This window comes from Dermochelys coriacea, chromosome 1 (assembly GCF_009764565.3).
Source record: "Dermochelys coriacea isolate rDerCor1 chromosome 1, rDerCor1.pri.v4, whole genome shotgun sequence".
NCBI classification, from domain to species: Eukaryota; Metazoa; Chordata; order Testudines; family Dermochelyidae; genus Dermochelys; species Dermochelys coriacea.
The window spans coordinates 233,552,265-233,570,571 of record NC_050068.2 but is presented as its reverse complement, the minus strand read 5'-3'; the positions used below and the strand labels follow the sequence as shown (position 1 = coordinate 233,570,571).

General features: G+C 37.8%; 1 protein-coding gene across 34 annotated transcripts in view; it reads left to right on the top strand.

The window, feature by feature from the left end:
* The window catches only part of C2CD5 (C2 calcium dependent domain containing 5), a 125,377-nt gene that overhangs the window by 39,743 nt on the left and 67,327 nt on the right, over window positions 1–18,307 (top strand). For all 34 annotated transcript variants that reach the window (XM_043516534.1, XM_043516516.1, XM_043516531.1 and 31 more), the window contains one exon: window positions 7,794–7,902. In XM_043516534.1, the coding sequence (XP_043372469.1) occupies window positions 7,794–7,902 (109 nt within the window). The remainder of the gene's footprint in view (window positions 1–7,793; window positions 7,903–18,307) is intronic.

Sequence of the window (18,307 nt, the reverse complement as noted above, 5' to 3'; positions counted from 1 at the left end):
ACTTCTGCTTAACTAATATTTGGCATGATTGTACATTTCACTTAAAATTTTCATTTATATTTTAATACAGGTACATAGTTTTTGCTTGTAATGCTTCAGTTTGAAAATAAACTTAAAGTTTTTCCCTGTGTGCCCTTGTTTGTGCTAGCATATGAGATACTCTTTGGCTGTAGATCTATCATTTCAATAAAAAAAGTGTCTGGAAAAACAAGATTTTTAAAAGATCAAGAAAATGCCAGGCACCTGTAGCATTTCAGTGTGAGAGTTTGTTTTATTATATATACTGTTTTAATAACGTAGTTTTATAATACCTAGTGAAGAAGAATCATGTTATAAAAAGTAGGGCTGTCAAGTGATTAAAAAAATGAATCGCGATTAATCATGCTGTTAAACAATAATAGAATACCATTTATTTAAATATTTTTAGATGTTTTCTACATTTTCAAATTTATTGATTTCAATTACAACACAGAATACAAAATGTATAGTGCTCACTGTATATTTTTTATTACAAATATCTGCATTGTAAAAAAACAAAAGAAATAGTATTTTTCAATTCCCCCATTACAAGTACTGTAGTACAATTTCTTTATCATGAAAGTTGAACTTACAAATATAGAATTATGTATAAAAAACCCTGCATTCAAAAATAAAACAATGAACCTACAAGTCCACTCAGTCTTACTTCTTGTTCAGCCAATCACTCAGACAAACAAGTTTGTTTACATTTGCAGGAGATAATGCTGCCCACTTCTTGTTTATAATGTCATCTGAAAGTGAGAACAGGCATTTGCGTGGCACTGTCGTGGCCAGCTTCACAATATATTTACGTGCCAGATGTGCTAAAGATTCATATGTCCCTTCATGTATCAACCACCATTCCAGAGGACATAGATTGATTTTCTTTTTTGGTGGTTCGGGTTTTGTAGTTTCCGCATCAGAATGTTGCTCTTTTAAGACATCTGAAAGCATTCTCCACTCTCCACTCTCAGATTTTGGACGGCACTTCAGATTCTTAAACCTTGGGTCAAGTGCTATATCTATCCTTAGAAATCTCACATTGGTACCTTCTTGCATTTTGTCAAATCTACAGTGAAAGTATTCTTAAAATGAACAACATGTGCTGGATCATCATCTAAGACTGCCATAACATGAAATATATGGCAGAATGTGGGTAAAATGGAGCAGGAGGCATAAAATTCAAGGAGTTTAGTCACCAATTTAATTAATGCATTATCAGCATGTCCTCTGGAATGGTGGTCTGAGTGGACTTGTAGGAGCTAAAGTTTTACACTGTTTTGTTTTTGAGTGTAGTTATGTAACCAAAAGAAATCTTCATTTGTAAGTTGCACTTTCACGATAAAGAGATTGCACTACAGTACTTGTATGAGGTGAATTAAAAAATACTATTTATTTTATCATTTTTACAGTGCAAATCTTTGTAATAAAAATAATAATATAAAGTGAGCACTGTATACTTTGTATTCTGTGTTGTAGTTGAAGTCAACATATTTTAAAATGTAGAAAAACATCCAAAATATTTAATAAATTTCAGTTGGTATTCTGTTGTTTAACAGTGCGATTTAAAACTGCGATTAATCATGATAAATTTTTTTGAGTTAACTGCGATTAATCGACAGTCCTAATAAAAAGGGGTTATATAAGGTTATACCTTTAGGGATAGAGCAGAGTATGTGAAATACTGGTTGAGTATTGTAACTGTGATAGTATTCTACTGCCAAGAGCCTTGGATTTGAGATGCCTTTAGCTACGCATTTCCCATCTTTCTGCAGCATCAAAAAATTATTACGGGCAGGTAGAGAGGGAAAGTTTTCAGAGTAGCAGCTGTGTTAGTCTGTATTCGCAAAAAGAAAAGGAGTACTTGTGGATGCATCCGATGAAGTGAGCTGTAGCTCACGAAAGCTTATGCTCAAGTAAATTTGTTAGTCTCTAAGATGCCACAAGTACTCCTTTTCTTAGAGGGAAAGTTGTTGCAGAAAGGATTTCAGGAGCTTATAAATTGTCCTACGTTTGTATAAGATGATATACCTAAATTGTAAATACTGGTCAATGTTGCTTAAGATGGCATTAATGTATTGCGTTTAGAAAAATGTGTCTCAGTAAATTTGCTATGTACATTGTTTCTTTATATGTTGGAAGTGCAGAAAAGTCTCTTGTGGAAATGTAGAGTCTCTTAGTGCAATTTAGTTGATATGCTGTCTCAGTATTAGGGTATTTTAAAGAATTTCCTTTATCTGGACAAGGTAATCATATTTCAAGTTTCCAAATAGAGGACACTGCTGGGGGGCAGGGGGAGAAGGGGCTGCTGGAGGAAGGGTACAGTTGGGGGGTACTGGAGGTGTATTGGGGGTTGTACTGGGAAGGGATTTTGGGGGGGTTCTGGAGAGGTGTGTGTATTGGGAAGGGGTATTTGGGGGGGTTCCAGAGTGGGTATCTGTGGCCTCACACTCGAGGTGGGGGTCAGTGTTGTGCTCCCTGTCTCGGTGGCATGGTGGTTGGCTCAGGTCTGGGACATGGTGCCAGCGTGTCTGTCAGTGCCTCCCTGTGGGCCTCTTCTCTTCCCCAGGATGGGGAGCTGGGGCCTAGTCCTGTAACCCCAGCCCTGACTACCTGTGGTGGCCGGAGTAGGCGGCCCAGTCAAGAGGCTCTTTGCGGCTCCGCTTATCTGGCAGGGTGAACAGGAACTGGCAACTGCGGATCAAGGAGAGGGACCAATTGGGGTGCAGAGACTGCTTTTTCTGAGCTGCAACATCTGGTCCACAAGGAAAAATCCAGGACATATCCTCTTACTTCAAAAATCTGCTCAGATGGAGATCAGCGGGCCAAAAAAGAAATCATGTCTGGGAAAACCCGGATGTATGGGAACCCTAATCTGGACATTTCCAGGTGTTTTTTAGGGATCATGTTGTTGGGTTTTTTACTCAAGTAACCTGAACTTCATACAACCAAAGAATTTGGTTTAGGGATAATCTTGATAGCAATTCTGCTGTGAAAATATACAGCTGTTTTGTATTATCCTGTCTCTATACACACACATTAATTTTTATATAATGTTTTTAGTGATAGGATGTATATTCACAGTAATTGCAACTGTAACACGGCTCTGTGTAGATATTTATGTACAAATATATATACTTTGTACATATTTTTGTACAAGTGTCTGTATCTATTTGTATGTAAAACTTGACCCTCTTGCCATCCTTCTCAGTGGACAAACTCCAGATGACTTTAATGGTGCAGGATTAAGCCCACATTTTTTTACAAAGGGAACTAAATGCTGCTCTCAGTTACACTTGTGCAATCCTAATGATTATAGCTTAGACCAGTGCCATGGTTTTGCAACTTTTTCATTCTGTGGATCACTTCTCTGAACCCTCTATCACCGCTGCTTCATTTTCAAATAAGATGGACTCCATGGAGCACAGTTAGAGAACTGTCATCGTAGTGTATTTTCAGTTTATGTGTACTGCGCCAAAGTTCCTCCTCTGCCTTTGTGGGTCCTGCGTTTTCTGGCGGATTTGCTTGTCTCAGTTTGGCTGCTTTTGCTAGAGGCTCAAACCTGCCGTTCACTCAACTAACATCATCACTGGCCAGCATGGGGAAAATGGAGAACAATCTCCGCAGTCTCTGTTGTCCCATCTAGTGGGATGGAGATAGGCCAGATCCCTTTCCAAATTAGATCTTCCCCTCTGGGGTGTGTCTCAGACCAGGTCAACTCCTCCTGTCTCAGATAGGGAGTTGCGGGGGAACCTTGGCCCACTCTGCACCGGGTTCCAGCCCAGGGCCCTATGGATAGCAGCTGTCTACAACGTCTCCTGTATCAGCTGCGTGACAGCTACAACTCCCTGGGCTACTTCCCCATGGCCTCCCCCAGTACCTTCTTTATCCTCACCACAGGACCTTCCTCTTGAAGCCTGATAACACTTGTACTGCTCAGCCTTCTCGCTCCCTGCTCCTTGTGCACCGCCCACTAACTGATGGAGGTCCTTTTTGAACCAAGTGTCCTGATTAGCCTCCCTGCCATAGTTGATTCTAATAGGTTCTTCATTGGCTCCAGGTATCTTAATTAGCTTGCCTGTCTTAATTGGTTCTAGCAGGTTCCTGTTTGCTCTAGGGCAGCCCGTGCTCTGGTCACTCAGGGAACGGAAAACTATTCATCCAGTGGCCAGTATATTTGCCTTCAACCAGACTCCTGCACCTGACTGGTCTGGATCTGTCACAGTACTTACACATATACACTTAAATGATTAGAAACACACACTCTTACATTTATAGACATTGTAGAAGTAGTATATGATACATAAATATGAATTAAGAGCTTATTGCAAGCTCATCAAATTGACCAGGAGTGGCAGTTTTAAAGTAACTGTCTAGATGCAGGTATTACTTTCAACCAGTGCCAGTATTCCTCCAGTATCTATGCTGTTCTGTGCAAAATACATGCCCACTGGTTTCAGGCAGATTTACTGCTACCCGTGCTACCACAGCAAGTTGTGAGCTGGAGCTGGTTCCCACCGGTTCGCTAGAACCAGTTGTTAAATTTAGAAGACCTTTTAGAACTGGTTGTTCCGCAAGGGACAACCAGTTCTAAAAGGACTTCTAAATTTAACTGGCCAAAAGTGGCGCCTTAGGCGCCAACTCCATGGGTGCTCCAGCCCTGAAGCACTCAAGGGAATAATTTGGTGGATGCAGAACCCTCACCAGCAGCTCCCCGCCCCACCCCACTCGCCGGCTCCAGCTCACCTCCACTCCATCTCCTCCCCTGAACACGCTGCCCCTCTCTGCTTCTCCACCCCCCCCCCAGTTTCCTGCGAATCAGCTGTTGGCGCGGGAAGCCAGGGCAGGCTGAGAAGTAGGCGGTGGCTTCGCACTCGGGTCCAGGGAGGTGGAGGTGAGTTGGGGCGGGGCGGTGCAGTGCGAGGAGGGCCGCCTGCGCTGCAGCAGGTAACCCTGGGGTGGGGGGGGGATGCAGGGGAACCGTTCCTCGCCCCAGCTCACTTCCGCCACCCTCAGCCTGAGTGTGAAGAGGAAAGAACTACTGAAATATTATAAAACAGTGTTTACTATGAGATCCATATTTGACCAGGTTGTACAGTGAAAAATATACATTCAAAATTTTGCAGTATTATACAAACTAATACATACAGTTGGGGATGATACAGTATGTGGTATGGATAAAACAATTGGCAAGGGGCATTCCAAGTTGCTTACCTCACAAATGAGATGAAACTTCCTCAGTGTTTATCACTCTGAGCAAAATAACATCTAACATCACTCTTGACGAAATAAGAGCACTTGAAAATATTGTGAGTTGTGGGATGCAGTTACATAGGTTTGTTTAGGTGTCTAGAATTAATTTGACAGGATATAGTTCTCAATTCAGCAGGATATCTACACACATACAGAATTTGCAGCACCTGAGTAGACCCTTCAGCACATGCTTAGGTATCTTGATGATCTGGGGTCATAAATAACATACATTGACTAAAAATACTCCTGTTTTTTTTCTTTTTAAATTTACGAGTGACTAGTGGATTTACAGTTTTGTTTTAATTGTATGTTGTTATGGATTATCCCTGCAGAAGAAATATCAGCAGACTGTAAATAAACTAAAAATTACCTTTTAATAAATAACTTTATCAAAAGGAATAAAAAAAGACAGATGTAATTTATACATTTCCAGATGGATAAAAGCATAATAATTAAGGTCTGCTTGTTTTTCAGTGGTGGGTAAGAATAATCTCTTTTGGTGTTTATATATACTGTATTAATATAACCTAAACATAGTATGGCCTAAATTTAATTAAAAAATCCTTTAAAATACCTAAAAATAGAAATGTTTTAAAATGCCATGTCCATTCCTCAATAGAAAAGCTCTTCTGCCAGTTTAGTTATCTAGCATCACTAGAGTTTAAAACCAGTAAAGTTTAACTGAGCAAAACTCTGTCAGTTATCAACATAAAGTTATGAAGAGATAATATTATATAGATTGATATGGAATTATATGGAAGAAAATAAATATCAATATACTTCTCAAAGGTTCACATTCCAATCCTTGTGTAAAGCCAGAGTGAAAGAGATTTGTGAGGGCACTAGAAAGCTATTGATGGCCTGGAGTCTTCCCCCTTGCAGCCTACAGGGCTCTGCATGGAGTATCTGCACACACTGTGTTGTAGTAATGGCTGCCTGGCTCCTCCCTCCACAAACTATTGTAATCCACTGGATCCTGGCTGGTTCCAAACACACTGTCTGTACCCTTACCAGTCCTCTGACTTGTCTACAAGTAGCTGTATATGGCTGTAGAGTCGCTCTTTGTAATCTCTCTGCTTTCTAATGCCTCCATACAACAGAAATGCAATATTTTTGGTCTTCAGCAATACCCTAGGGTGACTCCAGGGTTTGAGTCTTAATCTTTAAAGGAACTGATTGGAAGCCCATTGAAATAAAAGGAAAGACTTACACTCCCTGAAACCTATGGATCTGTCCTTATAAAATAAGGATTATAAAAGTTCTGGGGTACTGGGGTTTGAAGTTTACATTTAGCTTCTGTTGGACAAAAGGTTGTTTTTTGTTTTTGTTTTTTTTTAATGCCACTCATTGCCTCAGGAGATTGGATAGTCTCTGTTTAAGATGCACTTTGTCAGTTGACTAGAGTCTGAGTGGAATGCTTAATTTAGGCAATTGCTTTAAAATGTGTGAAAAGGGGAATCTCATATAAAATTACAATATTCTTTTTTTTCACTTAATCCATAAAAACTATATAAAATAACCATTGTTGCATGAATCATTTATTTTCTTGCCTTTCTGCACGTAGAATTGGCAGATGGAAACCCATCTTCTTTCCCCCATAAGTATGCTATATTTCAGTATGTATGTATGTATGTCTATAAATTATAAAATTAAATCTGTCCATCTTGGGCCCAATCTCATTTGAATGTGAGGAATTTATTTTGCAGCACATACATTGTGAAAAGCTATGTCGAGCCCTCAGCCTTGTTTGTGGTCTGGACATAGAGGAGTATTGCTTTCTCATTTTTTGCTACAGATAGTAAAAAAAAAAAAAAAAAAAAAAAAATGTGTCTAAGGAAAAGAATTTAGAATGATTGGTGATAGTGACCATTTCTTAATCTAATAAAGAATGGTTTGTAACTGTACTTCAAAATCTTTCACTTTTATTCTAAAGACATGAATAATTTTTGTTTTATCTAGAGCCATTGGTGCTGTCAGACCAGCATTTATGCTGGCATTTATGTTAGATGCACTTTATCTAATAATGCGCTCTTCATGCTTGCAGGAGCAAAAATCAGTTTCACTCAAAATTTGGATACCAAACTACCCTCAGTTGTAGCAGCCAGCATTAAAAAGTGCAGAGGCATAAGTAAGTTAAATATTAAGCCTCATCACTTCAGAAAATAACATTATTTTTATTTCATTTTTTTAGTGTACCTTTTAAAGAAAAAAAGCTAATATAGGCTTTGTAAAGTCAACGTTTTAATAAGATTTGGGTTGTTAATTAATATCCATATCCAAATGCAAATCTATGGGGGAAAAGTAATTTTACTGCTTAGAATACTTTTGCTAATACCACGTTGTATTGGATACTTGAATGGCATACAAGTGATATAGTGCATAATAAGCTTAAAATAAGCATTTTGCCTAGTGTTAATGCTTTGCCTATATTTCAAGGAGCATAATAAATTACTGCATGTTGATTGGCAGACAGCAGTGTTTTACAGATGGTCACTTGCTGTTTATATTTTTAAACCTAACAGGAATTTCCCTTTTTTACCTTGACGGCCTTTCCACCTGGCTTCCTTGTCCACGTTGGTGGTGTTGTCAGTGCACGCTCTGTGAAGCTTTTGGACCGCATCCACAATCCTGGTATGTTAACTAAAGAAATTTTTTTTCAGTTATATCTCATTGTGACCTTGGATTTCTGTGGGTGGTTTTGTTTTGTTTTTTTATTAAATAAATATACTAAAACAACATTGTAGTTTTCCAGATAAGAATGAGAATTTGAAAAATATTAGTCATGCAGGAAAAAGATTTTTAGTGAAAAACTCTTCAGCAATTATTTCTTAATATTTTTGGTGTAATGAAGCAGTAAGGTACTATGAACCTAATAATGTAGAACAAGAATTAATGCCTTTGGATTTTGAAGCTGTGGGTTAATTTTTGGCCAAGGTTTAGTGTTAACTTTGATGCAGTTCTGAAATGCAACTTTTTATGTGGAAGCCATGAAAGCAGATGAAATCCGTCATGTTAACTTTATACTTTAATTAATTTCCAGCAGTTTTTCAAATCTTTAAGGATTGGCCACACAGTTTAGGTCATCCTGTGTTTTTGACTCTTAAGTGATATAAATAGAAACAACTTTTTGTTTTGCAACAAGTAAAAACCTTAAAGTAATTTTCTGTAGATAATTTTTCCTTGGAAACTCCAACACCTAATGCATTCTGCATGCTCTAATTCTTTCATCAGAGTTAAGTAGCTCTTGGCCGTTAGTATTTCATCTTGGTATTATTCACTGAATCAAATGGAAAAATGCCTAAAAATAAAAGATTTGAGTTGGTCAGTGCCCCTGAAACAGAGGCAGATTAAAGAAAAATAACATCTACTGTGGTTTTGCATTCACTAGCCAGGAGTAATTAGCTTTTAAAATTTTTGCAAATGCATCTTTTTCAAGCATCAGTCTTTTTTTTTTTTTTTCAATCTTTTCCCTGTCATTGACTTCCCACACTATCTATGATATCTGCAAATGGGTCTAGATAACTCCAGGTTATTGGTTTAAGACTCAATAGAATGTGAAACAAAATCCATGAGTGACCTAAATGTAAGAAAACTATTTTTTGAGGGTTTTTTGAAGTGACTAAATACACACATTTTCTTTTCCCTGCCTGTAATCTTCTAAAGTTTTGTTTTATTCCTACGTATGCAATAGTTAGAAGATGAAAAGAAATATTTTAATGCATTATAGGATAAAGATACTCAATTTATGTATGGCCTCAACTCCCCTGACTTGCCGTTAGCTTGGGGCTTTACATACTTACCTTAAACATGATACTAATAAATCCTTGATTATTTTACAGTGTAATAAATTATCAGTATTGTATTCTCTTTATAAAAATGTGTGTGTGTTACTTATAAGCCTGCATCAGAGAAAAAAAGCATTCTTAGAAGGAATGGGAGAGATATCAACTATATTCTGATATTTTCTGAAATAACGTCTTGCACTATCCACATTTCTTTTTTACTGACTAACATTTGATAACAGACTGCCTGAAAGCAGGAGCAAAACTGATGGTAGATGCATATGCTGATTAAATAGTTTCTGTTTGCACATGAAAATGGCTCTAACAGCATCTGTTGAAGAACTTTGATTGCTTCTGACAAGTGAATGTAGGATTCATGATCCGTCAAATTCAGTATCATGCCAGAGAGAGAGAGAGAGAGAGAGAAACAATTTGGAAACCCCAATAACTGGTTTGGGAACTATCTTAACCAGCTTTTGAGTCAAATAATAATTTGACTCAGTTCCTCACAAAGGAAACACATAAGCTGCCAAGTAAATAAACAGGAAAATATAGAAAAGGAAAGAACATTTAAAGCGATTGTTTGGAAAAAAAAATCTGGTAATTGCTATATATACTGTACACTTGATCATGCCGAGTGCTATAGCATGCTCCTTACTTTCTTCCCTTTCTATTTCAACCTCTTATTAACTCTGCTGTCTGTGTCTTTCCAGTTCCTGTGGAGTGGTGTTGTCAATTGTGTTCTTGTTGGTAGTGGTTTTTTTTTTCACTATTCTGCTCCTATAACTGATCTACTAATTTGCTGTTTTGAACTCAGCCTTTGTCGGAATTATGGGTAACACAAGATCATACAAACTGCTAGACTGGAATAGTTTCAATTCAGGTATTTTATTAGTCATTCAGTACTACATATGCTGACAGAAATTATGGCAGCTCAGTGAAGTTCTTAGAAATGTTTTGGATCATTAATTAGGTTAATATTTCAAATTTAAATCGGTTTAGCCACCAAATAAATCAATGTCTAATTGTCATAATATTCTTTTAAAAAGGTTTTCCATACATTATCAAAATGCAAAACAATATTTTATTATAAAATAGTACTGCTAGAATTATTTAATATCAACCTGAAAAGTTGTTGTTCAGTTGATTTTAGTGGCTTTCAATTTAATGTCACAGTTGAAATCAAATCATAAACAACATTTTTTTGGGGAAGGGGATGGATTCTTGTCTACACAACTACTTTTAGCCTGATTCAGCACTTCTTCCAAAGACTTCAGATATTGGATGAATATGTTTGCACAAAAGAGATCTAAAAGAAGAGACTTTGAGGACAAACTTATTATTTAGAAAGTAAAGGGTAGGGGAGCAGTCCAGTGTGTGTTGGCTCATAAGTCTTGTTTTGTAAACACGTCAAGCTGACATTCCTGATGATAATTGTTTGGTTTTGATTTATTAAAAATTAAAAGGAAAAAGTCTTATTCTTTTGTAACCGTGGGCCCAGATGCTGCCAGGTCCATACATGGGTGCATAGTGGGAAGAAGAGAGGCCTTCATAAGGGCCAGGTAGAATACCAGTCCCTGTGCTGGGGGAAGTGTAGGGACTACTCCTTTCATATTCTTCTGGAGGTACAAGATGCCCTGGAGAAGGCAAAGCCATGGCTTTTCCATCTCACACACTGGCAAGCAGAGCTTGCCAGCTGCTGTGTTTTTTAGAATGGACCACATAAAAAGATGTAATGGTGAGCAAGGAGCCTCTGAGCATCTGGGAGCTTGAGGGAAACATTTTACCTCCTGTTGCTATGCTTAGGGCAGTGCAGGTGCAGGCCATTCCTTATTATGGGCTGTGCATAAATAGTACAATCTTGCCTGTAGATGTCAGTGGACCTGTAATATTTCCAAATTAATGAATCCACTTTGGGGGGCTCCATAGAAGAAGAGAAAGAACTTGGTACAGTAGAGGAAGCACCACCAGATAATGGAAGAAAAACAATTAGGTACTGTAGGAGCAGAACTATGACAGAACGGAATCTAAGACACTTGTGTAGATCCAGTGGGCTGAGTTGATCCATCATGTCAAAGGCAGTAATTAGGCCAAACTGAATGAGAAGAGTCATCATCAAGTGAAAGGAAGTTGTTGATTAGAGACCATTTTCCATGTACTAAATTATATATAGTTTTAATATTCACATTTTTGTTTTGTTTTTATTTGTTTAACACACTTTAACACCATTTCATCTTCCTCGTCAGGGTACTCCTTCAACAGAATCTCCTTAACTCCAGTGACCTGAAAGACAAAGGAGAAAATACGGTTACGGTTTCCCATTTTTTCCCTATCTTCCTAGCCCCAAAATACCTGTTTATAAACTTATTTTTGGTGTTTGAAAATCCTCAAGAAATCTAGTTTTGTATTTGAGGTGATGGGGGATTGGCTTGACTGGGATTTGATCCCATAGATACAGTAACTAAATATATAAACAGAGGGCTTCCTTTCACAGATATCAAACTTAATTATAGCGTACATATGAACTGCATTTCATGTTGCCATCTGGTGTTCAAAGGTGACAATGAAAAATTCAGTAAACAGAAAATGGCATAACATGTTCATAGCTGTCAAAAATCAGAACATGTAGAAACAGCAAGGTTTTAAGTGTGAGCACTTGTAGCCTTTTTCTTTAAAATCTCTGATTTGAGCTGAAACATTTGTGTGTGCTGGTGTGACTATTCAGAGTTAAGGCAGCTGTCAGAGGGTTATGTGACTGGAGTGAGTGATAAGAATCCTTTCTACATCTATATGGACCTTCGGCTCTCCAAAATTAGTTAGTAAAATTTGTGGGTTTTAACCTTTTTATAATATTTAATAAAAATGATAATTTTCTTCAGACATGGTTTGGAGGGTTGAATCTCCCTTTCATTTTTATGGCTAATGACAATGTTGTTTCAATGTTTATTTGTACATCAGGTGTACCCTGAAATTAATGAGATTATTTCTTACTTTGGAAATCTTCGTTACTTTTCTTACAGATAATTTTGACTTAGTGGCTAGATTATCTGGCAGATGTTAGTCCTTTCTTTCTTTTCATTGTATGTTTAGATTCAAGATTTATAATTCAGTAAACAGTGACTTAAAAAAGAGACAATTTATTTAGTTTTAATCTCTGCTTAAAGTGATTCTGTTAGGAGCTGAGTACACTGATTTTAAAACTCTCCTTAAATTAAAGCATTGCATAAATTCTTTGGGGGCCAAATTCTCTTTTCAGTGCACCAACAAAACTCTGTTAAGTCAGTGTAGTTGCACCACTATGACAAAGATCACAGTTTGTGTTTGCATAATTAAATGGAAAAGTGGCAGATCACTGCTTATCCATTATTGCATAACATCACTATTCATACACACGGACTCTTTAGGTTTGGAAATATGGAGCCTGATCAAAGCATACTGAAGTCCATGAGAATTCCCTCATTAACTTCACTGGGTTTTGGATCAGACCGAGGATGATGGGGCAAAGGTGGAAATACGTGCAAGCCTCAAAAGGGCAATTAGAAAAGAACTAGAATGGGCTCAGCAGAAATCAGTTAAAACTACCCACAGGCAGTTTATTTATGCAACTAGAACTGAGATGGCAGATAACCCAAGGTCTGATTGATCTTGGCAGCATTACAGAAATGATTCTGTAAACATTAACGATCCTTGAATAATTTTTCCAATCTGTTTGACATAACAGATTTTCCTTCCACTTGTTTTTCTAGCTGCTGTTTCCCTGCTTCATTGTATTTTCTTTTAAAACAAATGTATTTATAATTCCACTCCAGATTTATCTTAAAATGTTTGTCCTACCCTTAATTTTTCTAGAGATACTGTAGCTATTCAGGCTTGTATTCCTTGTCTGTTGAATAGAATTGTGCTTGACTCCACTAAACAATATAATTCTGACTTTATTCAGTAGTACTTTATTCAGTGTTTTTAAAGAACTGCAAAAGCTTGTCAATATATACTCGCTTAGGGCTTGATCCAACTCCCATTGAAGTCAATGGAAATGCTTCCATTAACTTAACTGGGCATTAGATTTGGATATTTAGAGTAGGGGTCCTTGCCTTTTTTATATAAGAGCGTACTGTGACACCAACAGCTGTGATTGTGGAGGCTTTGTGAACATAATGTGTAAAAGCATCAGGAACTTAAGCATGCATAGGAAATGTAGAGGTAACATATCCTTGTGAACAAATCCATCTTATTTCTGTAACTGTGTGCTGATGTAAGTTGCCTCTTTCTTGCTGACTACTCTGTATAGCATTCTTTCTATATAAGACTTTTAGAGTTCCTATTCTGCATTGACAGGTTTCAGAGTAGCAGCCGTGTTAGTCTGTATTCGCAAAAAGAAAAGGAGTACTTGTGGCACCTTAGAGACTAACAAATTTATTAGAGCATAAACTTTTGTGAGCTACAGTTCACTTCATCGATGAAGTGAGCTGTAGCTCACGAAAGCTTATGCTCTAATACATTTGTTAGTCTCTAAAGTGCCACAAGTACTCCTTTTCTATTCCGCATTGGTGTCAGTAGGAGAAGTTGAGTCCCTTTGTGTTTGCAATTCTATGCATAGTCTTCATAAAATAGTTTTAGGATAGCATGTTTCTGATTCCTGCCCCAAAGCCATTTGTTATGTCAAACCAACAGGGTAACAAGCCCTGTTGACGGGGGGTAAGGAGTAGACGAGATATCTTGACTTAAGTAAGGCTTTTGATTCTGTTTCATATGACCTTGTAAGCAAACTAAGGAAATGTAGCCTAGATAAACCTACAATAGGGTGGGTGAATTTCTAGTTGGAAAATCATACTCAGTAGTTATCAGTGATTCACAGTCAAGCTGAAAGTGAGGTCCCACAGGGATCTGTCCAGGGTCTAGTTCTATTCAATATCTTCATAAATGATTTGGATAATAGCATAGAGAGTATGCTTATAAAGTTTTCAGACGATACCAAGCTGGGCAGTGTTGCAGGCTATATGGGGGACAGGATTAGAATTCAAAATGATCTTGACAAACTGGAGAAATGGTCTGAAATAAATAGGATGAAATTCAATAAGGACAAATGCAGAGGACTACACTTAGGAAGAAATAATCAACTGCACAAATACAAAATGGGAAATGATTGCCTAGGAAGGAGTACTGCAGAAAAAGATCAGAGGGTTATAGTGTATCACAAACTAAACATGAATTAACAATGTAATCTTGTTGCAAAAAAAGCAAACGTCATTCTGTGGTGTATTAGCAGGTGTATTGGAAGCAAGACATGAGAAATAATTATTGTACTTTACTCAGCACTGATAGGGCCTAAACTGGAGTACTCTGTCCAGTTCTGAGGACCACACTTTGAGAAAGATGTGGACAAATTGGAGAAAGTCCGGAGGAGAGTAACAAAAATGAAAACATGATCTCTGATGAAAAATTGAAAAAATAATTGGGTTTGTTTAATCTGGAGAAGAGAAGATGGAGGGTAGACATAACAGTCTTCAAGTATGGACAAAGTTTTGTGGAGGTGGGTGATAAATTGTTCTCCTTATCCACTGAGGACAGGACAAGAAGTAATGGTCTTAAATTGCAGAGTGGGAGATTTAGGTTGGACATTAGGAAAAACTTCCGAATTAAAAGGATAGTTAAGCACTGGAACAATTACCTTAGGAGGTTGTGAAATGTTCATCATTGGAGGTTTTTAAGAATAGGTTAGACAAATGCCTGTTGGGGATAATCTATAATATTTAATCCTGCCTCAGTGCAGAGGACTGGATTAAAGGATGTATTGAGGTCCCTTCCAGACCTAAATTTCTGTGGGTCTCTGGTTTATTAGATATTGAAATACTTGGTCAGTGTTCATTTTTAAGGTGTGGAATTAGCTGGGTTTGTTTAATCTTTTAGACAGAGCTTGTATGTAGTTGGTTTTGCTATACTGTTTATATACTAGATACACTTAAATAATATGGAGAGTAGAAGACAGGCTTTATCTTCTAACAGAGAAGCTCTATTTTAAGGTAACGTTCTCATTTGAAGGTGTTTTTAAATTATACTATTCGTTGTGCCTGGATGATAAAGCAATAGGTATATGATAAATTAGGTATCTTTCTTCAGTAACTAGTTTTGCTCCAAAGCAACAGTTGCAAACTTTGTCCCTGATATTATACCGGGATCCACTACTCCTGTGCCCCTCTAGAGTCCCACTGACTTCATTGTGGAGATTTGTGCTCATAGACTCATAGACTGTAAGGTCAGAAGGGACCATTATGATCATCTAGTCTGACCTCCTGCGCAACGCAGGCCACGGAATCTCACCCACCCACTCCTGTAACAAACTCCTAACCTATGTGTGAGCTATTGAAGTCCTCAAATCGTGGTTTAAAGACTTCAAGTGCAGAGAATCCTCCAGGAAGTGACCCGTGCCCCACACTGCAGAGGAAGGCGAAAACCCCCCAGGGCCTCTGCCAATCTGCCCTGGAGGAAAATTCCTTCCTGACTCCAAATATGGCTTTCAGCTAAACCCTGAGCATGTGGGCAAGGCTCACCAGCCAGACACCCAGGAAAGAATTTGCTGTAGTAACTCAGATCCTACCCCATCACAGGTCATTGGGCATAGCTACCGCTAATAGTTGAAGATCAATTAATTGCCAAAATTAGGCTATCCCATCATATCATATCCCTTTCTTAAACTTATCAAGCTTATTCTTGAAGCCAGATATGTCTTTTGCCCCCACTGCTTCCCTTGGAAGGCTGTTCCAGAAGTTCACTCCTCTGATGTTTGGAAATCCTCGTCTATTTTCAAGTCTAAACTTCCTGATGGCGAGTTTATATCCATTTGTTCTTGTGTCCACATTGGTACTGAGCTTAAATAATTCTTCTCCCTCTGTGGTATTTATCCCTCTGATATATTTATAGAGAGAATCGTATATCTCCTCTCAGCCTTCTTTTGGTTAGGCTCAACAAGCCAAGCTCTTTGAGTCTCCTTTCATAAGACAGGTTTTCCATTCCTCGGATCATCCTCGTAGCCCTTCTCTGTACCTGTTCCAGTTTGAATTAATCTTTCTTAAACATGGGAGACCAGAACTGCACACAATATTCCAGATGAGGTTTCACCAATGCCTTGTATAACAGTACTAACACCTCCTTATCTCTACTGGAAATACCTCGCCTGATGCATCCCAATACCGCATTAGCTTTTTTCATGGCCATATCACATTGGTGGCTTATAGTCATCCTGTGATCAACCAATACTCTGACGTCCTTCTCCTCCTCTGTTACTTCCAAGTGATGCGTCCCTAGTTTATAACAAAAATTCTTGTTATTAATCCCTAAATGCATGACCTTGCACTTTTCGCAATTAAATTTCATCCTATTGCTATTACTCCAGTTTACAAGGTCATCCAGATCTTCCTGTATGATATCCCGGTCCTTCTCTGTATTGCAATACCTCCCAGCTTTGTGTCATCTGCAAACTTTATTAGCACAGTTCCGCTTTTTGTGCCAAGGTCAGAAATAAAAAGATTAAATAAGATTGGTCAGAAAAACTGATCCCTGAGGAACTCCACTGGTAACCTCCTTCCAGCCTGACAGTTCACCTTTCAGGGTGACCCATTGTAGTCTCCCCTTTAACCAGTTCCTTATCCACCTTTCAATTTTCATATTGATCCCCTTCTTTTCCAATTTAACTAATAATTCCCCACGTGGAACCGTATCAAATGCCTTACTGAAATTGAGGTAAATTAGATCCACTGCATTTCCTTTGTTAAAAAACCTGTTACCTTCTCAAAGAAGGAGATCAGGTTGGTTTGACGTGATCTTTTGTAAACCCATGTTGTATTTTGTCCCAATTACCATTGATCTCAATGTCCTTAACTACGTTCTCCTTCAGAATTTTTTCCAAGACCTTGCATACTACAGATGTCGCTTTTTTTCCCTTTCTTAAAAATAGGGACTGTGTTAGCAATTCTCCAGTCATACGGTAAAATGCCTGAGTTCACAGATTCATTACAATTTTTTGCTAATGGGCTTGCAATTTCATGTGCCAATTCCTTTAATATTCTTGGATGAAGATTATCTGTGCCCCCCTGTGCTAGAGGGTCCTGATGCAGAAGTGTGGGGCCTTCAACAGTATCAAATTCATAACTGAAAATCTGGAAAAAATGAAAAAGAACTTTAATATTTAAGTCTGGCACTTAATTTGGACCTGGTCCACTGAGAACAAGTGTTTTTTGGCTTTTTTAAGTTCGCAAATGTAAACGTTTAAAAATTACATATTGGTCGTTCAGTTATTACCATTTTTGACATTCATTGCTACAAATAATAAAATATTGTAACATTTCTACCTTAAACCTGAAAAGGCTATTCTAATCAGCAGAAAGTCTAATTTTAAAAGGGTGTATATATGAAACATACTTTCAGTGCTCTTTTTAAAATTGTTTATCTTGGTGAGGGTCTTTATCTTCAGTACTGTTGCAGTCACACCCTGTAGCAGTCTCCTTGAACTCTAAATTAGAAGACTATCTATTCATGTCTGCATTGCTGGGATTACTGGGGCTAGATTGTTTTAAAATAGGTAACAGTAACTGGCTTATTCTAGTTAATACTGGTTACTGTCAGACCCCCAGTATGTAGATAAAGTATGATAATTTTACTAGCAGACTGCTTGCCTGTGTTAGAGCTGGTAATGTTGTAAACAGATTATTTACTTGAACTGTTGCCAACTGATGGAGAACTGTCCTTTTGAATTTGTTTTTATTACTTATGACTTCCAAACAGATTAAATCATACTTTGTTCTGTCCAGGTGATTCCTGGTTGTATAATGCCAAGGTAGAATATCTTTTGTGATTTGTAGTATGTTGCTGATATATGAACTGTTGAGCCTTAAAGGCAGGCTTTTTTTCAGTGCCAGCAGTGAAACTGTCGTCTTCCTCTTGATATTTGCAACATTCTGCTTAGAATTCTAAAGTTAATGTATGTTAGTTCACAGTTGTGATGTCACACCAATGACCAGTGAAAATCATCACCTCTTTTAAGTATTTAGAAAATGTCTGTCACTTTGGTATCTAAGCATCTGGTCAAAAACTATTTAAGTGGCATGCAAGGAGCACGTGCAGTAGGAGCTGTTAGAATATGGAGTTAGGATAAGACAGTAATAGAAACCATTTTGGAGTTTCAGGCTGGAGAGAGAGTCAGTCATTAGGCAGTCCAATCAGGGATGAACCCAGAGGCCAATTTTTGAATTGAAAGGTTA